Source organism: Nyctereutes procyonoides, unplaced genomic scaffold (assembly GCF_905146905.1).
Source record: "Nyctereutes procyonoides isolate TBG_1078 unplaced genomic scaffold, NYPRO_anot_genome, whole genome shotgun sequence".
NCBI classification, from domain to species: Eukaryota; Metazoa; Chordata; class Mammalia; order Carnivora; family Canidae; genus Nyctereutes; species Nyctereutes procyonoides.
In genome coordinates, this window is record NW_026575146.1 from 48938623 (window position 1) to 48962686 (window position 24064).

The 24064-nt window shown below is 39.6% G+C and overlaps 1 protein-coding gene across 2 annotated transcripts in view; it reads right to left on the minus strand.

The window, feature by feature from the left end:
- PCSK5 (proprotein convertase subtilisin/kexin type 5) overlaps window positions 1-24064 on the minus strand; it is a 440983-nt gene that overhangs the window by 337673 nt on the left and 79246 nt on the right. For both annotated transcript variants that reach the window (XM_055310345.1, XM_055310347.1), the window contains exon 3: window positions 15377-15490. In XM_055310345.1, the coding sequence (XP_055166320.1) occupies window positions 15377-15490 (114 nt within the window). The remainder of the gene's footprint in view (window positions 1-15376; window positions 15491-24064) is intronic.

Here is a 24064-nt window from a genome sequence, read left to right on the forward strand (position 1 = left end):
CAAATAAAATTAAATATACAAAGATAGGGGACAGAGCTCTACAACCAAACAGAGCAGAAATAAATTAACCTAGCTATCTATCAAATTAATGATCAAACCATAGAGGGAAAAAAAGTATTTATTCAAGCAACTTTTGATTCAAGTAGCTTGCCTCTTGCCTCTGTGGGATTTATTCTAAGAACAAAAAGAAATCTTGGGTTTTATGTAAGTCCGTCATTGGCAGTGGTATCAGTAAAGTAATTCAAGAACCATTTGTATATACAGTAGTAAATTTATTAATATTGATGAGAACCATGATTCTCACTGTGGGAGGGAAGGGACAGAATGTGAAATGGAGTGGGGGGTGCCTGGGTTGCTCAGTGGGTTGAGCCTCCGACTCTCAGTTTCTGCTCAGGTCATGATCTCAGGGTTGTGAGACTGAGCCCCGAGTCAGGCTTTGAACCTGCTTGAGATTCCCTCTCTCCCTCTCCCTCTGGGACGCCTGGATGGCTCAGTGGTTAAGCGTGTGCCTTCAGCTCAGGGCATGATCCCGGACCTGATCCCACGATTCAGTCAAACATAGAACTTCTATTTTCATTGCACATAGATTGTCAACAGTGGTTGATGCAGATGAAATCATTGTCTTGGACCAAGGCAAGATAGCTGAACGTGGTACCCACCACGGCTGGCTTGCGAACCCTGGCAGTATCTATTCAGAAATGTGGCATACACAGAGGAGCCGTGTGTAGAACCATGGTAACCCCACATGGGATGTAAAGAAAGAAAATGTGTCCAAAGAGGAGGAGAGGAAGAAACTACAAGAAGAAATTTTCAACAGTGTGAAAGGCTGTGGAAACTGTTCGTGCTAAGTTGTATGAGACATTTTTTTGACACATTTGCACTGAAGCAAAATTGTTTTATTTAAAAAAAATCATTAAAAAAATCCAGGTCCGGGATCAGGTCCCAAATCAGGCTCCCATTAGGGAGCCTGTGTCTACCTCTGCCTGTGTCTCTGACTCTCTCGCTGTGTCTCTCATGAATAAATTAATAAAATCTTAAAAAAAAAAAAGAATATGAAACGGGGTGACAAGAGGATATACATATGCTATTGCATCACAACCAGGGTGACACAATGAACTCCAGACACAGATCTCTATACTCTGTCCATTGAAAGGGGACCTAGAATGAGGGATGACACCCTTACTACTAAAATTTTCACTACAAAATATCATTCCTCAACAGGAGAAACCATCTACTTGGAGCTATGGCTCTCTCTGGGTCGGAGGTAGAGAAAATACAAAGGGAATATGTTGTTTTACTGTATAAGGGGAAGCACAAACCTGCTCAGGGACTTCTTCAAAGGACACAGGAGTCAACCTGAAAACTCACCCTCTCACCAAACACGGGACAATTTAAGAACCAAAAAGAAATGATGTCAGTAAGGAGTTGTTACATTTAGAAAGCATCCGTGAGCTCAGGGGAATATTAAAAAGGAAGAGGAATGAAGAAGGGATCATAGGATTAGAAAATCCTCAACCTGCACCCACTGATCTAGCAATCAATTTAGGCAGAAATCTCCAGTGTATGCTCAAATCTTGGGGAGAAGTTGACAGGCAACATGATATTCATGAGTCTCAAAACACTACCCCTCAAATTTCTGATTAATTAAAGAGACAAAACATAGATTTACCATGGAACAATCTAACCGATGCCTCAACCAACCTAGTAAATACATTTAACACCACCAAAAATAGAACTTCTAAACTTCTTACGTGAAACCCTGAAAAGGCCATCATCTCACCTGGGTGATTTTGGTACCAAAAATGTTTACTTCTCCTTATAGTCCTGAAAAAAAAAAAAAAGCCACCAAACAAATCCCAAGTGTGATTTATTCTACAACTACCACCTGGACTCATCAAAACCATCAACATGAAGACCACTTCCTACCCCCAGTAAAGGGACAAGGGGATCTTCTAGATTAAAGGAAAGAAAGAGATGTAACAAAAAATAGCCATGTAGGATTCTGAGTTCCAGATCAAACAGATCAAAAGGAATAGATGAACAAAAATATTCTTTTTTTTTTTTTTTTGGCGACCACTGGGAAGATCTGAAGATAGTAAACTGGGTAAGATCACTTTCATAGAAGTGAAAATGGTAATTTTGGTTATATGGGAAAAGAGTCTTGGGAGAGGCATCCTGAAACATTAAGGGGTGCATTTTTATAATACCTGCAACTTTCAAAATTCAGGAAGAGTGTGAGTGTGTGTGTGTGTTTGTGTATGGTGAGAGAGAGAATATTAACTTTTGGCAAATCCAGGTGAATGAAATGTAGAGGTTACTACTAGTCTTCCAACTTATCTGTAGATTGCCAGTTCATCAAAATGAACCACTGGGGAGAAAGTACGACTACAAGCACAACTTTTTTCTTTTTTTAAAAAAGTACCTGGCAGTGAACCCCAAAGGGCATGAAGCAGAGTCCACACGCCATAATGACAGCCTTCCAGACGATCCAGGGAGAGGCAGCTGGCAGCTGGCAGCACCAGGGAGCCAAGTGGAAGCCACGCCAGTGCCCCGCAGACCACCCACTGCCCTTAGACGCGGGGCCCTAGCTGAGGAGGCGGGCCAGCTGTCTCTTCTTTCAAGCTGTCTGGTGGGGGATTTGTATCAACAGCTGCCTTTGCTTGGGCGGGGAACATGCATGACAAGGGTGCCCACCCATGCCCCGAGACGTCTGTCGAGGTGGAGAGACTGCCTTCCTCCCTCCAGCCTCACATTTGTTACTTTTGCTACCTAGTTCCTGCTCTCCCTCTAAGGCACTGTGTCCCAAGGGTGTTGGACAAGGCAGGGGAGACTCACTGGTCAGAAAACAAGAACAGAATAGGGGAGGAGGTAAGGCACGATGGACAAGGTGTGCACCCCCAAGAACTTTTCTCAGAACATCACAGCAAAAGCTCTCGTTGTTCCATTAGATTTGAACTAGGGGTTACGGACAGGTGACTTGTAATGAGCAGAAAGCTTGCTTGGAATGAGACCAACACTTGGAGGGATCAGAGCTACGTAGAGTGGTAGGAAGAACCAGGTCCCAGAGAGCCACTTTAGCTCCTGGATCAAGGGAGAAGGGCCAGGCTGTGGTCACACATGCCAATCAATTCCCTCTCTTCTATCACTTTTCCTTCTCCCACAGTCTGGACTGAATTTTCTGATAACTTACAATTCAAACAATCTCAAATGAAACATTTCATTCAAAATATATTTTCTTAGGACAAGTTAGAGAAACTTTTTTTTTTTTAACATGTATATCCCTCTCTCACCAATTCACAAAGCATATTAGGATAATAAAGGCTCTGAGAAGTCCTGCAGGAAAGAAGTGTTTTTAAGTTTGTTCAAACCAGTACATCCCAAACCACTTGCCTTTGGAGATATCTATTTACAATCCTTAGAAGTTGTGTTTCATCAGAACTAAATTTTGTAATGGCTGTGGAAATCACTCACTCTCCCGAAAAAGAAGTCCTATCATGTACCATCACTCAATTGTCATCACTTAATTTCCACTTCCACATTAGAAATTTGAGATCTGGGCAATCAAATGAAAGATTATAACTCCATATCAAACAGCTTAAATATACTTGCAGGGGGCCACAGTACTCATGTGCATGCCTGTACTATGTTGTTAACACAGAAAGTCAGTGATTGCTCAGCCTGCCTATGACTTGGCCAGGGAATGGAGCACACAGCTTTTTTCAGATTTGTATCCCCAGCAGGTTAACTTATGTCTGATACATAGGAGGAGCTCCATAAACGTTGCGGAATGAATAAAATCATTACTAATTTACTTTTTTCTGTGGGAATTACTTTTCTTGTTGCTTTCCTTCATTTTCCCTTCTGTTACACATTGAATTAATGCTTTTATTGAACGGTCTGTGTTAACCCCTAGTTCTTAAGTCCTAGGAGGATAGAACTAATTCAATGCTCATTAGTGTGTACAACCAGTTTAAATGATTTGTTCATTGCACATTCCCTTTTTCTTGTCCAGATTGAATCAGGTTTGATCATTACGGATCTCTTTAATCTTTCATTTCCTTCGACAAACTTCTACAATTAGAAATGTTTCTAGTCCTGTTTTACTTCATCTTTCAAACTAATAAAGAATGGCAAGTTTAATATACTCTTTTCTAAAGTAGGCACATTAGGGGAAATAATTATATGCTATTGTCCATAGACCTAGTGAAGTTAATTTCATCCCTTCAAAATAGAATATTAATTCCCAGGCATCAGGTTGCTGGAACAGATGGTTTTGCTCCTCTCCATCTATTGCCTCTACAAGCTAGAGAAATATATGTCTTTGTAATATTTCCTGTTCTTCCACTGACAACCCAGAATGTGAAATAAATTAAAACATGTTAATAATAAAAAAAAAAAAAGAAAAACAACTATGATGGTAGAATAGATTTAAATCAGCAGGGAATTCGGTTGGCGTCACTGAGAACGGAATTGTCAGCATGGGAAAAGATACAGATGCGAGACTAATGAGAGTAAATAAACTGTAGAATAGCTTTCAAATTGGACGTATCTGTGTAAACTCCTGCTATATTTTATACATAATAATGCACATTTCCAACTCTGTTCACTACAAAGTCCTAAAATCTAATTCAACAATAGTGAGAATCTCAGCACTCCTATTATTGTCTCTAAACATCAAATTAAAAAAAAAAAGAGGGGGAGAAGGGGTCTTTGGAGAAATGGTTGATTCCATGTCTGGAACAGGAAATACACATGAAGAGTATGGGACAGCTTGTTATACCACAGAAAAAGAATATTGGGGTCACGTCAAAAGGACCTAGGAACTCAGTTAAATGGGTTTTCACTGCAAAGAAGATATTTATAATGTCAATGAAATAAAATACATGAAATATATTTAAATCCACTCTTGGTAATGAAGCAAACAAACAAAAAAAAAACCTTGCTCATAGCTTTCAGTGAATGCTTCTGATAAATGAAAGAACTGTAGGAACTGTACGTCATGGTGGCAAAAAATTGATGGGTAATCCCTTTATATCAAATCATTTCAGCCAAATAAATGAAGAAGGAATCACAGAAAGAGAAGATCACTATTTTCTAAACCCTGATGGATCTACAAGATGGTAACCACTAAGATCACAAAGCAGACACTCTGTACCTGCTGATGGAGGCACATATAGCAAGTAGGTACTGAGCTATCTCATCCTCACCTTCTCAAAAATAAATTTGAACTTGAATCTGATTGAGCCTTTACCTCTTACTACCTATTGACTTAGTGGTAACATTAGGAACAAAACATGCTAAAGGACCCCATGGAAATGCAATCAGCAAGATCTAGACCACACCAAGCCCTAAGTAACCTAGATTCTTCAACCAAAAATTTTCAAAGGAGAAAAAAAAATGGAGGTAAGCTATAAAATAAAATTTAAAAGAAATACCAACCAATCACAAAGTACGAGCCTCATTTGGATCTTGACTCAAACAAATTACAAAGAAAAAATTTATGAGACAATAGGGAAAATCTGAAACAGATGGGGCATTTGACAATATAAAGAAATTATTAATTTTTTACAAGTAAAAAGATATTATGATTGTATTGTGGAAAAAAATGGTTCTTATCTTACAGAGATACATACTGTAATATTCAGGGATGAAATGAAGTGTATGAATTGCTTGAAGATAATCAAATAGAGGAGGCAATAAATGAATGAATATTGGCCTTGAGTTGATCGTTACCGAAGTGGGTGATAGGGACATGGGGTTCATTATGTTATTCTCTCTACTTTTGCTTTCAATTTCCAAACAGTTCCTGTAATGTTTGCAGTGAAAGCTGGTGAAATAGGGATCAGATGTGATCCTCAACCTGGAATTTCGACCTGGAATTTAGGAGTGCATAAAGCAACAGGGACATAAGTTTCTGATCAAGTATGAGGAAGTGTTTTTGAACTAAATTGTTCATTATGGGAAGAAAGGGCTATCTGAGGAGAGTATACTTCTGGTTAGTGAAAATTTACAAAGTGGGTATTGAACATGAGCTGAGGTTATTTTTCAGACTCATTCCAATTTGGTGGTCTAGGAGCTCCCACCTCCCCCGTATCTTCTTAAAGACCACCTGACTCAGAGCACTAGTTGCCAAAACATTCACAGAACTGGTTTCCGTGTGCTTGTGTATGTGGTGTGCATGGATGCGAAGCAGAAGGGCCTGAGATTTAGTGTACAGGCATGAATGCAAAACGAGAGGAGGCATATAAAACACTTCAGCATATCAGGAATGATCTAAAAGCACATTTATGTAGTGCTGCTATGCTTAACTCACTACTGTGGAGACACTCAGTGAAGTTCTTTTAGTTCCTTGAAAAATAAAAATGGTTTCTCTGTCACTAGGTAACAAACCCAAACATCAGGCCTTAAAACACTAATTTAACCCGGTTTCCAGAAACCATGCAAAGAGATAATTAAAAGAACTCAATCCTGTGCTACCTCGGCATGATTCTCTTTACTTCAGACATGCTAATTTAGTCTGTTTGGATCAGAACTTCCATCTCAGTAGGCTTTTTAGAAGGGTCAAAATTCGACTAACCAGGAAACTAAGAAAGATTAAAAAAAAAAAAAAGAGAGATACATTTCTTCCAAGTAGTCATTAAGGCTATCCTGTAAATTTTGTGCTAAATATATGAATAGGCATATCCAAACTGACTTTTTTTCTTAGCATAAAGATATTACTTATAAGGTTCTTCTCCTTTTAATCAAGGAAAGATTAATCAGTGAACACATTCTTTGTCCACACCGCCTCCCATCACAAAGAGCACCTCCACGTTATAACCAAATTTTGATTCTGACCTATGCGATTAAGTAATCAAATCCTCTTCCTGGAATTTCTAGTTCCAATCTACCTATCTCGCTGTGATTTGCCTTCATCTGTCGTGCAGGGAGTCTCTCAGCATGGACTATTTGCATATTGGATTATCCACTGCTAGCCTAGAATCCCATCCCTAGGCTGAGACCGTCTACCAAGGATTTTCTCACACTTGAGAAACTGGAAAAATCATATTGATGTGTGTGTGCATTCTATTTGAAGACAGTTATTACTTTCTCTTCCCCAGGCAGCTGGGGCGTCTCAATTCTTCTCATCCCTGCAATGCAAAGAATCATTTCTTTTACTTTACTGTAAAAGTCACGTTCACTGCTAACCAAGATCAAGGAAAAACAGCATTCCGGATGCCTCTGATAATTGTCACATTTGAATTCTCAATGCAAGACATTTGAAGGCACATCATCCTTTCGGAAGAGCCAACTCAGTTCTATGAATTTGGAAAACGCCAGACGAAGACTGAACCACTGACTCTCTCTCCTCACTTTCAAACAACATTTACTGAGTACTTACTAAGAGAATCCTACTTATTGGCCGAGAGAGGAGTAAAATAAGCCAAAACTGCTTTCATCACTGGAACGAGCCCTAACGTGGGGTGAAAAATAAATGAGAAGTGAGGAATTCAGAGAAACTATAAAAAAGAACTTGTCTTCAACATGTTAAGACAACCACAGATGAAGGGAGCTGAAGGGTCAGTTGCTACCCACTCTCCAACAGAAAATGAGTTACTAATGAAAGAAAAGGTTTGACTAAAATCTTGATAAACACACCTTTGTTTCTATTCACAGACCCTTCATCAGGTGAGAGTGGGGCCCAAAGGACCTGACTACCCACATACTTTCCTTCTTTGAAAAGAAGGCTGAGAAGATAAGTGACCAGTATGGAATAAGTTCTAGCTTGCTCAAGGAAATTCATAAAGACTCTAATAATTTGCACCTGGCAAGGTTGACTATTATCTGAAGTGATTTTTTTTTCAAGTGGATCATCTATTACTGGCACTTTGACTAGTTAATTATAGGTTACTTTCATATTCCTAACATACGGACTTCCACCATAGCTGGCATGTGGGGTAGCGAAATCACATGAAGTCCTCACAGTCATCATGATAATAAGCAAGCAACAGAGTTCTGCTATGGCACTTCTGCAGACTACCATCAACTGATTTGGTCAAGTAAAAGAATCCAAATTTCTACCCATAAAATGTTCCACTGACTCTTCATTAAAGAAGGTACTGTGGCCAACTTATTGACCATCTTATCCTTGGTGTTGGGAGTATTTGAAATGCTGGGAAGAAAATAAATCTCTGCTAAATAGGAATGAATGAACGAATGAATGAATATTTGCCTGACAATAACTTTGATTCAGCTGGATTTCCCAGTCTACAAAACAAATATGGACCATACTGGGGATTCAGTTTGCTTTTTGGGAGGGAATACTTCTGAGCATTTTTCTTTGGTGTTAATTTACTTGTTCAGTGAACACAAAGTTTTAATAAAACTTGAGCTATTCTTCAACTCAGCCACTTGTGTGTTTGGCCCCCCTAAATGCCCTTGGCTGGCATTTGGGAACTTGGATTTGGGTAGAGTTCTCACCATTCTGTCATCAAAATGTTTCATTATGCCTAAAGTGTTTAGCACAGACCATATTGTGTGCATAAATACCTTCAGGGAGCATGGAATTTGGGTACATGGGAGGCACTGAGTACCTATACAACCATCCCCAATAAAAACCCTGAACCCTGAGTCCCTAATGAGTTTCCTTGGTAGGCAACATCTCACACATGGTGTCACAATTTGCTGCTGGAAGAATTAAGTGCTTTCTGTATGACTCCACTGAAATAAGTCTTTTGGAAGCTTATGCTTAGTTTCCTCTGGACTTTGCTCCATGTGGCTTTTCTTTTTGCTGATTCTGTGTTGTACCCTCTCACTGCAATAAATTATAGCCATGAATGTGACTATATGCTGAATCATGTGAGCCTTCTTCATGAATCACGAAACCTGGGGTGGTCTTGGGGACCCCCAACACAGGGGACATAGTGAATCTGAGCTACTAATGAAACCAAAGCACGGTACATAACAGTTGGGAGCTCATGGGGTGGGTCTGAGCCGTAAATCAAGACATGAGCCCCTGGTGGTGTGTGGTCTCTCTTGACCCAGTATCCAGTTGAATTTGCGATGTGGAACTAGAGGACGTTCAAGCACGAATGAACTTAGGAAAATATATCCAGACCAGATTTTTCATTTTTTCAGATGGGCTAAAGTTGATCTAAAATACCTTTCTACAGGTCACAGAGCTAGTTAGAAGTAAATTTTTGTACACCAAAATCATGTCTAAGCCCCCATTAGTTCCTACCAGTACATCATTTGTTGCTTGGCTGGAGTCTGTCCTTCCTCAGAAGACCTCCTGTTTGCATCAAGATGTGCCACATGGTTGCAGATTTGCACCATGTTGCATTTTCAATTAAACCAGCTAAATGGGGTGTTTTAAAAGGATGATTTCCAAGCTGCCAGGACAATAATGCCACAAACTCCACCAAATTTTATTAGAGTCAAATGACAGTATAAATCATTAGGAAAATGTGTGCCAACCACAGAAACAGCAATGTCTCAAACTCTTGGAGTACTGAACACCATCCAGTTGGCTGAGAAAGAATCATGTGGCTTAAAATCATTTTTCACAATTACTATCCTAGCTAGTTCATAGTTTTTGGCAGATATGCCCCACATGCATAGCCGAACTCAGCTAATTTTCACTCTGCTGATCGACAAATATAATTTTTCCCCTCAGAAAAGCCACCCAGAGAGCTTTCATGAAATCTTGAGGTAGTACATCAAAAAAGTAAGTCCATTTATTAGAGCCTGGCATGAAAAATGCATATTAAATAGGCCACCCTATATTCATCACAGAAAATTCTAGTGTGCTAAGACAACACGCTCAGAATTCAGTCATACCTACTACTAAAGTCTGAGTCAAAGAGTAAGATTTCACAAGCCCTTCCTCACTTTTCCCTTTTGAACTGAGCTTCCATCAGTCAGGAACCAAAAAATAATAATAATAATTAAGTTTTTTCCTATGGGCTTGTCTAAAATAATTGTTAGTTTTTCCTTTTTCCCCCCAAATTATTAGTTCTGTAAGTTAGACAAGAGATATCGTACAATGCTCCATCAAATTCTTTACACAATAAAACATTTACATGACAAAAAGGAACAAAAGACCTTTTCTATCAAATTTAATTTTTCATCCAATTTTCATTTCCAGGTGGTCTTCTAGAGACTGTTGGTCAAGAGCCGAGTGTCAAATTCAAGCCACGAATGGGTGTTTTATGATTTCAAATAATGTTAATCTGATGCAAATTGAATACCCTCCCCACAAAGAGAAGCATCTGCCTACAAAGGGGATCTCCCTCATGTACTTCAAATTCTGCATCTGCTAACTCTGTAGGGGATAAAGGGATGCTATTAGGACAGAGCTCACAGGGGGCCAACAGTATAGTGTTCTATTCCTCAATTTGGGCAGAGGTGGATAGGCATCCATGGCATCCTTTACAATTTCTGTGTATCTGAATTATTTTCCAATAACTTATTTAAATATTTAACCACCTGAATTTGTTCGATTGGCATTTCCAGACTCTTGAAGAGGCACCTTCTACAGCCTTGCTGTCTCTAGAGTCACACTGAATTTTCTTTAGTAGGATCAAAATGTTCCATTATACCAGCTGGGTACGTTAAGACCATTTCTGCCATACTGAGTTCCTAAAGACTTGGCTAAATCTTCATGACCTTTCCTGTCAGATAACCTTTGCCTGTGGAGCATCTTGAAAGAATATATAAGCCAAGAGTATTTTCAATCAGTGCAAAGTAAAAATGTCTTCTCATGTCAAAGTTGCCAGTTTCCCAACTAGAAAATGTAAGAAAAAGGTAGAAGATCAAGAAAAACAAGTTAAGTTGACCAAGTGTGCTTTAAAGTGTCCCATAAGTTTAAAAACCCCTCCGTGCCCCAGCTGATGATGGGAAGACAAGAGCCAGCTGTATTCATAGAAAGTCATGTTTGAGGTAGGGTAGAGCAAAGAGGTCTCGAAGGGGTCTTGGGACCCTGACATCAGCATAGATTGGGAAACTGTCAGAAATGCAAATTCCCAGATCTGGGATGGGGGTGTGAGTGAGGTGGGTAGCAATCCCTCCAGATGATTCTGACCCCTAGCAGTGTGTATACCATGGACATCAAGGTTAGAAGTCCAGCCTATGGGGTCAGAGTTGCCGGGTTTGAATACCAGCGCTTGTCCCTGGTAAGCAGGGTGACTTTGGACAAGTTACTTAATTTGTCCTTTCTTTAATTTCCTCATGTGTAAAATCACTATATTAATAGTCCCCAGCTCACTGGAACACTGGTATTAAGATAATACATGTAGAAGTCTAGCAGAATGCTTGACACATACTAAGCATTCAACAAATGGGATTATTTTGTCTACTGTGGAGATCATCACAGATTTCCTTTTATTCAGCTTACTCAACTATTTATTTGATGAGCATTTATTGAGTATTTACTATATACTAGACTCAGGGCACTAAGTAACACAGCATTCTTACCTAGCTGCCGAGCTTCTCCATCCTGAGTTAGCACCAATGAAATCCCACCACTCGAGCCACACTCTCGAAAACAAAGAATCGCTGATGGGGGAGCCCAAGCTTGGATAGGTTTTAAAAAGCTACTCAGGAGCTTTTAGCTTCTCCCAATGGAAGTAGCAGACCTGCAAGCAAGAATTACAGTCCAAAGCTCAAGGAGCAGAGGCTGGATGTACGTATATGATCCCAGAGAAACTTCTGGAAGGAGTCCTTTGCCCAGCAAGCTTTCATACTGAGCTCTGCCCAGTAAAGCTCCCCTGCTTTACTGACCTTCTTAGGAAGCACAAATCATGGCTTCCTCAAGCCTCAGGGCTTGCCCCTTTGCCAGACAAAGAGTTAGGTAGGGGAGAAGTCTGTTGATGCGACAAGAGGTGAGTGCTAGTTTTAGGATGGGGCCCTCCTGACTCCTGGAAGCCCGAACACAGTATTTCAGGACAGAGGAGTAATTATACAGCCATGGTCTCCTCCATAACCAACTCTTGTAGATGCAGATGTACATTTCCCTGGATAAACTGCCCAAGCCCCAAGGCCAGACATAATGGTTTCACACACCAGTTTCCAAGGGGAGGAGCAACAGAGGCAAAGCTTTTAAATTAATTAAAAGAGACACTCAGGCACACTTCATGCCATTCTTTAATCTCCACTCTCCTGTGATAAATATAGAATGACAGGTCGGGGCCCAGGCTAATGAGTTGAAGGCAGGACCCTATGGAGGTTCGCCAAGCAGCCCTCAGAAACTGTAGCAGGGACCAGGCCTTAGAGAAAGGAAAAAGAAAATCAGTATGTTGCCTCAGCTGGGTCACTGATGTGTCACTAGAGTGCTCTGAAGAGTTCCCACTGGATATATGATCCCCCCCCCTTCCTTGACTAGCAGCGGTTTAAACAACAGACAAAAGGAAACAGCATGTATTGCATTAAAAGGTCAGAGAGCAATAACAGTTAAGATTTATTAATGGTTTTCTAGTGTCAGAAAAGGCACTGTGCTAAAGGCTTCTCATGTGGTAATGCATTTAGTTGTGGGGACGAGCTTCCCAAAAAATCCTCACACCTCTTCGCGCACACACCCTCACCATACGGTCCCCTCACACACTAAATCAGAGCTGGCACATGGAACTGATAGGAAATTCTAGAAGAAACAGTCTGTGACTTCTGAGTTTAGATGATAAAAGCCATCACCACTTCTAACATGATCTCTTGCATCATATGCCCTGGGGGAAGCTAACACCATCTCAGGAGCCCTGTGGTGAGGCCAATAGCTAAGCCACTTGTGAATGAATCCTCCAGCTTCACCCAAGGCTTTGAGTCATCCAGCTCAAGTCCCAGACACCACAGAAAGGGAAGCCATCACTGCTGGGCCCTGTCTGAATGCCTGGCCCAAGAACCCATGAGATAATTATTTTGAAATAGATTTTCTGTGATTTGTTACACAGCAGTAGCTAACTCATATATAAGAGCCAGATACTCTTATTTTACAGTTGAAGTGAGTTAAAGTGATTCACTCATGGCATAGTAAGTGAAGCAATGAGGATGTGCATCCAGGCTGGCAGATTTGAAGTACTAGTACTCATTCTATCATATTACTCCTGGCAGATATACATAAGGTGTGTAACGGACTTCCCATTGCTTTTGTTCAGGGAAAAGCAATTACTTCATAGGAAGCTTTGAAACACTCTAGTTTTCCAAGATAATTTGTTCGGCTTCCATGGCACCCACCGTTCTGCTTGAATTTTAGCCATTTCTCTATGTTTGGAAGTCCTTAGAGGGTTGAATAGAGGGTTTTTCCTATGATAGTGTTTGTAAATAGCAGAAGGGTGAGGTGAGGACAGGATGCCAGGTCACTCCCATGGACTCCATTAACTTGCTTGGTTTGGCAGTCTCTACCACTTCCAGGCTGGGTGATTTTAGGCAAGTTGTCTAAATAACAGGAGCTATCGACTCCTCACTCTTAAAGCGACCGATACTCATACACACACTTTTGTTCACACTACATTGTAAGCATACTCAAACTATTTAGCACCACTGCTTGGCACACAACAAGTGATCCCCAAACAAAAGCTCTTCCATCAACCTTTCATCATAGTGAAAGGGAATTTACAAAGAAACAGCCATGGTTCTTGGGGGTGAAGAGATCTCGCTCCACAGGCTGGCCAGTGTGCTAATGCTTTGGCCATGGTTTCTTCTAGAGCCTAGGCTGCCCTGCTGGAGTGACGAAAGGGAAAGCTGCCCTGCATATCCACCATTCAGTGAGACAGGTGTAAGGCAAGGGGGGGAGGGGAGGTGTCTCCCTCTCCTTGGCCTTCTGAACAGAGGTGGCAAGGGATTTTGCTTCCATCCTCTCTCTTAATCCCATTATACTTTTATCATTTTGTCAGCATGGACAAAGCCCCTTAGGTCCTCCCAACACTCATTCTAATGCCTTCCCATGTGATACACACTCTTCCTTGGTCTTGGAGCTTACCAGCTGTCAAGTATCTTACCATTCCCTCAGGTGATTTCTACTGAAAGGCTATTTAGAGTTCCACCTCCATTTGAATTTAGCTTTATGGCTCTCTAGCTTGCACGCACACACACACTCACTCTTTCTCTCATTTGTTACATCTGAAAGAGTTCTCTATGCAAAATTCTTTTCAGGTCCAAAACGAGGGGTTTCCACAACCTTCCATTTCTGGGTAAGACTAAGAAAAGGGAAGTGGAGGAGAAGCCAGCCACTTCCACCCATCTCAAAATCAGCACAAATTTCTGGCACTGAAACATGCTAGGTCAGGTTCTGCAGGGGACCCTACTCCTCATCCCGTGTAACAGGGGAGTATGATTAAAATATCAACAGCTGTACAACAAAGAGGCAAGGGAAGAATGCCATGCACGGTAGAGACAGAAGGCCCGGGACAGCCAAGGAAGGAAAGAGTGGACAGGTGAAGACCAGGGAGACTTGGACCAGTGAGCCTCAGTCATGCGTCCGGAAGACTGGGGGAGTGACCGCCTAAGGCCGTGGGAAAAGGCAGGAAGAGCGCCCCCAGGAGGAAGGAATGAAAGGCACGGAGGCAGGAAAGCATAAGACCGGTCCACACCATGCTATGGATGTGCAAGGAAGCCGGGACAGGATTGCAAAAAATACAACAGGTGAGGGGAAAACCCCCTGGCAATAGTGAGCAATAGAGACTTTCAAAGAAGATTAAAGTGTCTTTGTAGATTACAGAGCAAACTGGAGACACGAAGATTTCATGAAGAAAAGTAACCGAGTTCTCAGTGATCACCACTGCAAAACTCGGAGACTGGGGAAACAGAGTTTCCAAGGAGGCAATGCCAAGGGAAGAGGTGGACTGCTCTTCCCAACACTTAAGGCAGTTCCCCTCACTGCAAGTTTTTGCTTGAACCACCGAACTAGCTACAAGGCACACCCTCTCCAACTAGTTTTGTCCTTGGTTTAAAAAATTATTTTCCCTAGTTTTTAAAAATGATTACCTCAAGTAAGCAGGCACGTATGAAATGACCAGCAGGGTCATTTCAATGATTTCCAAGAGCCAGGATCCATTACCCAGACGGGTTTCAAGGTGGAAGCAATGCATATCAGAGAGGAACGGGATTACTGACAGGTCTAAGGGTGTCTGTCTGGGCCTCGGTATATTTTTCTATCCTCTGGCTCAGATTTAGAAGGCTACCCAGAGTAAACTCTCAAATGGAAATTCCATAAGTCCCAAATCCCTTCTCTTTCTCCTTAGAACCAAAGAGCAAAGCTCCAAAAAGATCCAGAAAACATCCTGTGCCTTCAACCAATCTCACATGGCGAGTCTTGAAACAGAAGAATGTCTCTGGCCCTTGCTTCTGTGTCCTCCCAGACCCCAAGGACATCCCCTGCACCACACGGCCCCAGGTCAGGCCTCCTCACCATATACCACATGCTTGGCCACTTGGGATCGTTGAAGTAAGTCGGCTGGGCACGACTGAAGTCATAATCCCTCTTTGTCCGCTTTTTTACCACTTGCTGTTGGATCCACTCCACCTGCCAAGAAGAAGGACATTTGGTGAGTGTTCAAAGTCCCACCAGGGTTAGCACAACATCAATGACAGTTTGTGCGGCATGTCCCATCCTGAGCCGACTCTGTGCAACTCACAGACTTCATGCAGGTAACTTGATTCTGAGTCCAGGGGCTCGGAGTCTCTAGAATCCTAGTTCTCCTTTATTTTCAAGGCATATGGGCTTGTTAGTCTTAAATGACACATCATCTCTATCTCTTAACAACATGCTACCTTTTAGCTTCTTCGGAAAGCATATTTTACTCACAAATTTATTGCAAATTGATGAGTTAATTTTTATACTAATTTTTTTCACCCTGACCTCATATTAAGGGTCAGCAAACCTTTTTATAAAGATCCAGACAATAAATATCGTTTTTTCTTTTCTTTCTTTTTTTTTTTTTTAAAGAAATGGCTTTTTATCACATAGTGTGATAGAAACAGCAATATTTGGGGAATCAGAAAACCAAAGCCCTAGACCTGTCTCTGGTACAAAATTGGAGAAATCACTCAATTTCCTGAGCCAAATGCTCCATGCCAGTTCAAATTCAAACCTACAGCGCTTGAAGAAGTCTGAATATTTAGCCACCACTTGTGCTAAAACAAAGCAACCGAGAACTTCTGAGTTTAATACAGAATTGTAACCTGTTAGGGCTCCATATGGGTTTTTTTTTTTTTAAGAGGTCATAACAGCAACATAAAACTAAGCATGTTCTATTTTGAATGCTGCATCTGACATGCAGTATCAGCCCTAGTGTCATTCTATAATTTGTTCCTAAGTAAGTTCTTCTCTGTTGGATCTCTCCTGCTAATTTAGCCACAATACTCTAAAATGTTCTGTTCTACCATTTACCCCTACTCTTCACAAAGAGATTAAAAATTGAGGGGAAGGAGACTTTGTAGTCCACTAGAGATTCCATATTCATCCATTCAATAAAGATCTCAAAATCACTTTTGCCTACTGATTAACAGGCTCAAAAATGCACAGCCATAAACAAGGCACTAAGGCCAAAAGCCAAACTAATAAATTTCCCTGATTCACCTATCAGGAAATATACTCAACAAGATTATTGATATGCAAGATGAATTTAAAGAGTGAATTCCAGGTTACAGCACTAACAAGGCAGACAGAATTACATAGCTTCCTAAACAAATATAAAAGCCATTTATGATTAGGATCACAGCTAAGCATCATACATGTGCTGACAGGTATTTTAGGCAAAATTATCAGTACAGAAAAAAAGCCAAATAAACGAAAAATAATATTCTAGAAAATTAAAGGTGTTCCTGCTCCTGTTTTATTTAACATAGACTAAGTGACTCTTTGGCATTGAGTCATTCTACACCCTCCGATCCCCAACACACGTAACTGTGCATACTGGATAGGAGTGACTGTGTGTCTTTCTTTGAACTACAGGACAATGGTTGTCAGGAAGCTAAGAGGGATCTTGTGTTTTCTTTCACTCAAGCAACTGCTCTTTAGAAATCACATCGAAACTAATGTGGCATTAAAATGCATGTAAAATTTCTTTTAATGAAGAGGGTAATTTTTAAGGGACTGTTTCTAAAAATAAAGGGGAAAATCAATTTCCTTCTCAATCAAAATGGAGCAGCAAGCATGGGCACGGCATGTACTTTTTTCTATTTCCAGGAAACGTTTTAATCTCTTCATTTCAAATAATATTGCTAAGGAATGAGTTTCATTCACCCACTTATTCATTCAATAAGCATTAAGTGTCTATTCTGCACCAGACACTTTGCTGGCAATATAAAGATGAGTTAAAAAAGTCTTTGGCTTTGAAGGACTTACATTTTACCAAGAAATATTTAGCATGTATTTCAAAATTATCCACTTAGTAAAAGATGCAGTTATCTACATTAATGGCATCTATCACTCTATTAATTGGAGTATCTGTGAACATTCTATGTAGATTATATTTGCAATCCTTACATTACTGTCTGAGTCATATCCCAGTACGATTAAATCAGTACCTATTCACACGCTTGGTAAAAAAGAAGGCTGCAGAACTGTTTAGATGGAACGCTTTCCAAACTAATCCTATATTGGCGGTGGCTTTTTCCCCCGAACAGAGCCTCCAATCAATTGTGAATTGCCACCTAGATGTGTACATAAACTGGAAAGTGTCAAATCCCCCAGTGTGGTCTCAAACAGATTGCTGGAGATCAGACCAAGTCTATACCGGGAGGGGAGCATATCACTGTTTCTACAACACCACTCTAAGTACATACTTCCCATAAGCGTGCGCACACACGTATACACAAATGTGGGATAAGTATGTGAGAAAACCAAGTGACAGCCATTTTCCTAGATGAACTACAGGTACTAAAATAGAACAAAACATCCTACCAAACAGCATCTCTTCTATAATTTTACCAAACACAAGTGCTGGGCTTGGTGGCTAGAAGGTGGCACTGCAAGTTGGCCTCTAGATTTGGCTACAAGTCATTCTATCCAATCACAGGGCTGAAATATTCAAGAAAAGTATATTGTGTTTTGTTTTGTTTTTAGCGTCAGGTATCATGTATTTTGTCTTGGTGCTTTAGGAGTATGAGTATAGAGCCCTACATTTTTTGGAAAGTGGGAAAAGCACCTCTTGGATTGGAAGATTTCTATGACTGGAAAGACTATATATATATATTTAAACCATTATCCATATGTCTGTCCTTGAGCCCTTTGAGAAAAAGCTCGGAGGTAATGCATTATACAGATTTCACTTTTTGCCAAGAAGCCACAATGCATAGAAAAGATGCTTAGAAATTCATTTTCAAAAAACTAGTCAGCCCAGGACAATAAAAGGAAAACTGTGTGCTTTCCTTCACTGGCTTAAATTCTGAAGGTTCTATTTCTTATATATTAAGGAACTACAGTTAATCCAGACTCTAAAAACCACAGGACCTTTGAAGCTTCAGAGTAGACTTCATTAACTTCAACAAATGTGTGCTGCATGGCTTTAAGGACACTCCCCTTTACCAATACAGCTCTCCTCCCTATATGGTCCGAGTGAACAGTGGGCAACTCCCTTGCCAGAATCTTTTTCTAAAGATGTTCTCTTTCATCCGATTCCACGTGTCAAGCAAAGCACATTACATGAAAATTCTGTGAAGCCTACCCCCCCCAGACAATCACAGCTGAACTCATCTCTCATTATTTTGCAATTTAAAAACCTTCTGAAATAGGATAAAAAAGAAGTTATATGAATACACATTATATAACTTATTATATAAATAAACTTGGAAAACAAATTACAATAGCACAAGAAAGACAAATACTGCGTGGCATCACTTATATGCAGACTCTTAGGAAAAAAAGTCAGACTTGTAAAAAGTGGTTGTCAGAGGTTGAGGGGTGGCAGAATGGCAGAAATAGAGACAGGTTGGTAAAAGGGTACACATTCAACTGGAAAATGAGTAACATCTCAGGATCTAACATAATGGTGATGACAGTTGATAACACTGTATCATATAATTGAAATCTGCTTAGAAAGTAGAACATAAATGTTCTCGCCAAAAAAATGTATATATGTGTATATACACATATACACATATATCGTAATGAATGTTAAATATATATATATAATAATCACAACATACACTTTAAACATCTTACAATTTTCTATGTTGATTATGCCTCAATAAAGCTGAAATTTAAAAAAATTAAGGTGCCACTTTAAAAATATATCTTGCAGTGGGGAGGAACTAGCCTTTTAGACATTAAAATATATTAAAACTAATGATTAAAACATATACTGGTAGCAAATGTCAACAGATTTCAATGGAATAGAATGGAAAGTCAAGAAATTGACCCCAAATATAGTATATGATAAGGGTGCTACCTTAAATCATGTGGGGAAAACAGATTACTTCATAAGTGATGGTAAAACAACCAACTGGGGAAAAATAAAATAAAATTGAAATCATGCTAACATCTTACATCAGGACCAATTCCAAATGAATGACATTTAAATGTAAAAGTAAACAAAACCATAAAAGTACCCTGAGAAATATGGGAGATTTAAAAAAATATCTTAGAATGGGAGATGCTTATCCAAGTATAATGCAAATTGAAAAAGTGATTTAGAAAAAGTGACACATTTTACAACATAAAAAAATAAATTTGGCATGGCAAAAAAAAAAAAAAAAAGCTTCAAAAGCAAGGCAGATGACAAACGGGAAATGTTTCCAGCTCCTATTACAGACAAAAGGCAATTCCCTAATATATAAAGAGTTTCTACAGTCAATAAGAGAAAAATTCAGTAGGAACACAGGCAAAGAATAGGAGTACAGAAATCTCTGAAAAGATAGTTTCTTAAATGTATAAAAATATGCCTAACCTCATGCAGATAAAGACAAAAGTAAATGAAAACCACAGTAAGATACCACTTTTCTACCTTTCAGATACAAATAATATGAGATAACATCCTATTAGTAAGGGCATGATACAGCAATCATTCTTATATAATGATAATGGGAACAAACAGCTGTCCAGCTCTATGGAACATAATTAGACAATATCTACAAAAATTTTACAAGAAGTAATGCTACTTTTAGGAATTTAACCCACATATTTATTTATACATGTAAACATGCAAGGCTATTCACCAAATCACTGTTAGTAATACTACTGCAAGCTGTAGACAACCTGAATATATACTGATAGGGATTAATAATGACATATCAATACAATGGAGTACAACGCAACCATACATGAGAATGTGACTAAGTTATGTACTGAGAACAGTCTCCATGATACAGCTTGAAATGAAATGAAAGACATAGTCTATAAAGAAAACTATGATCTTTGCATTTCTCTGAAGTGATTACACACAAAACTTCTTGATATAGGGGATATAGACACAGGAGAGAAATCTTTAGCACATGCCTTATCATACTGTGTTACTTTTGAATTACATGAATATATCACTTATACAAACAATTTATAATTTCTTTTAACTTAATATGTTCCATTGGTTGAGTACTATCATATAATCCAATGATCTAAAATGTGACCAAATGTGCATACATGTTTTTAAAGAAATGAGAAAAATAGTATATAAAAAGCATTTTAGATGGCTTTGTATAATGTCTTAACATGGTGAGTATTGAGAAAAATGTGGATAAATAACAAAAAGAAGTGGTTGGAATGTGGAGAAATCAGTTATAATGTTAGATTTGCCCCCAGTTACCTATGTGACCTTGCAAAATCTTCGTGGACTTTTTTATCTTAACGTGAGAGAAAACAGACAAAATATGTCCTCTAGTCTCCTTCTAGCTTTGCATTTTTATCTATATATTCTATTCTCTGATTTGACTGGGAATACCAAGTTTGTGCTAAACGCAACAGAGGTACTTAGGTGCTCCAGTTGATAAATGATCTCAAGTCATTCCATGAAGATGTGAGATTAATATTTAAGAAAGGAGTATAGTAAATTTTAGTATTGTTTTCATGATCTTATGAGGCAGTTGCCAGGAAATAAAATATGTAGAATTCCATATTTTGTATCTTTGAGTACCACTGACAAAACCGAGGGGAAAAAAGAGCATGTACAGATTTCTCCCCTCCATTTTCTTCTCAGACTTTGAAAAAAACAAACAAACACACAGAGCTGCCTTGATTAAAATATATCTATATCAGGTGCATAATGGCTGTACACTTGTTCATTGGAAGAGAAGGGTCAACTAAGACAACTTACCACTGACAAGCCACTCCCAAACCCTAAAATCTAAACCCAACATATTCCAAAAGTTTTCTAAAACTGATGCAGAAATCAGTTAACCAGTGAACGAATCAAAAGAATCTAGCAAAAGTGGGCATTTAAAGGAGGGTATTGTGGTCTTTAAACCTTTCTCCAGCTAGTAACTGGTAATTAGTGAGTTATTCAATATTGACATTGGTATTTCATTTGACTCATACTTTAAAAAGTAAAAAAAAAAAACAAAACAAACAAAAAAACCAATTGTTTGGAGTTTCCTAATTTCAGACAGCTACTTGTGAATAAAATAAGCATTACTGTTTATTTGATAGAGGATTTTATTGATGATGTGCTTGAGATAGGCATTTTGAATCCTATTTAATGGCTGCAAACCTCAGAGGCTTGTATTAGAGAATCATCTATCCAGGAATACGAGGAACCACACTGAGGTTTGGAAGGTCAGTGAGAAGAAAAGTTGTGAAATAAATACTGCATGTACATTCAGAACTGTGTAATCGAAGACAATACAGGCCAAAGTGAAAAACTTTAACTCTTGTAACATTTCTTAATTTGTTGGCTTTCTCCAACAGAACCAAACTTTAGAAGTACGTCATCAATTTCACCTCCTTCTTTGTTCAGTGGAAAACTCATAGCATTATTGGTCTAACTGCATTACTCACTTCCAGAGAATTCGAGTCCTGTTCCACCCCTTAAATGATTCCATTAATATTTGCATTGCTTCTAAACATTTAATTTCCTAATTTGTTCCCAGTTTTTTTTTTCTCCCTACTTCTGATAAGATGACGTGTGAAAGGAAAATATAAATGTTGCAAGCAATTAACACAGTAAAATTTACTCCCCACACTCAAGGAAGACCCTTTCTGTGTCTATTCATTCCAAAAATATCATATAAAATATCTACTATGCAGCAGGCACTGTTCTGGATGCTATAGGATGGCCTTGAACAAAATAGAAAATTTCCCACCTTCCAGCAGTTTCCATTCCAGTGAAAGGTAAACTATAAGCAGCATGTAAATGAATAAAAGATTATATAACAGACTTTCATAGCACAAAAAGCAAATAACACAAGGTGATAGAGATTGCGAAGGAGGGGGCTATTCTAGGTAAGGTGGCCAGAAAGGCCACTTTAATAGAATTCTGAATAATAAGGACCCAGCCCTATACATGCCCCCAAAATAAATATTAGAGGCAACGTGAGTCCTTAATGCAAAAGCTCTGGAATGACCAGATGTCTGTATTTTTGTCTACAGCTCAACCAAAGGCCACAGACGCCTATGGTGATCCCTCAAGGCCTAGGGGAGGGTATACCAGTAGTGCACTGCGCCCTCCAGTGGAGAGAGAAAGAAAAAGATTCTCACGAATCATGGAAACTGATCCCCAGACATCTGGTCAACTAGTTCTGGGCTCCTGGATACTGAAAATATGATCTAGAAGTGGACACAGTTTTAGGTGGGCATGTCCCCAAAGCCCCACCAACTCCTTGGCTGATGGAAGCAAACTCAGCTGAAAGAAGGCTAAACGAGGTCCTCAGCAAGGTACCATTATCTAGGACTTGTACTCCTGAGATGCTCCTCACTATAAACTGGTTCAGCGAGGGGCTTTGAGGCAGATTCTGACCTTTCAGTTGTATAGTAAAAATCACAAGTTCAATGTCATCTAAACAGCAGAGAAACAAATGATTTCTAGGACAGTGTCCCCAGTACAAAGCATTCAAGCACAAGGTAAGGATAGGGACCTAAATTGTTATTTAGTGTAGCAGCAGGTTTAGAGCATTATACTCGGTATCAGAAGTCATAGTTACTAAACTCCCCATTTCAGACATTATCACTGACCACCTCTGCAACTCCAAGTAAAAGGACATAGTATCTGTTGTTGGACAAATCTTGCAAAAACAATATTTAAGCAGGCACATTTTTTTAATAATAAACTTTTTACTGGTGTTCAATTTGCCAACATACAGAATGACACCCAGTGCTCATCCCGTCAAGTGCCCCCCTCAGTGCCCGTCACCCATTCACCCCCACCCCCTGCCCTTCTCCCCTTCCACCACCCCTAGTTCGTTTCCCAGTTAGGAGTTTTCATGTTCTGTCTCCCTTTCTGATATTTCCTACCCATTTCTTCTCCCTTCCCTTCTATTCCCTTTCACTATTATTTATATTCCCCAAATGAATGAGACCATATAATGTTTGTCCTTCTCTGATTGACTTACTTCACTCAGCATAATACCCTCCAGTTCCATCCACGTTGAAGCAAATGGTGGGTATTTGTCATTTCTAATGGCTGAGTAATATTCCATTGTATACATAAACCACATCTTCTTTATCCATTCATCTTTCGATGGACACCGAGGCTCCTTCCACAGTTTGGCTATTGTGGACATTGCTGCTAGAAACATTGGGGTGCAGGGGTCCCGGCGTTTCACTGCATCTGTATCTTTGGGGTAAATCCCCAGCAGTGCAATTGCTGGGTCGTAGGGCAGGTCTATTTTTAACTCTTTGAGGAACCTCCACACAGTTTTCCAGAGTGGCAAGCAGGCACATTTTTAAAACTATTTCTGGGGATATATGCAGAAATATCTAGTGTGTGTTCTTTTATGCTATGCCACTAATAGGCCAAGCAGAGTAAGGAGATGGGAAAACATGCCACCTGAGTTGTTGGTAGACCACCAATCACTAGCCTGGCCACTCTGAGCAAATCACATAAATCCTGGCATTCTGTATTTTCATATGTAAAATGTAAAATTGTTGTTGAGACACAAAACGTATTATGTTACACAAATGGAGGCTCTGCAGGACTTAGTACTTTGTATTCTGATTGCAGGTTTCCCC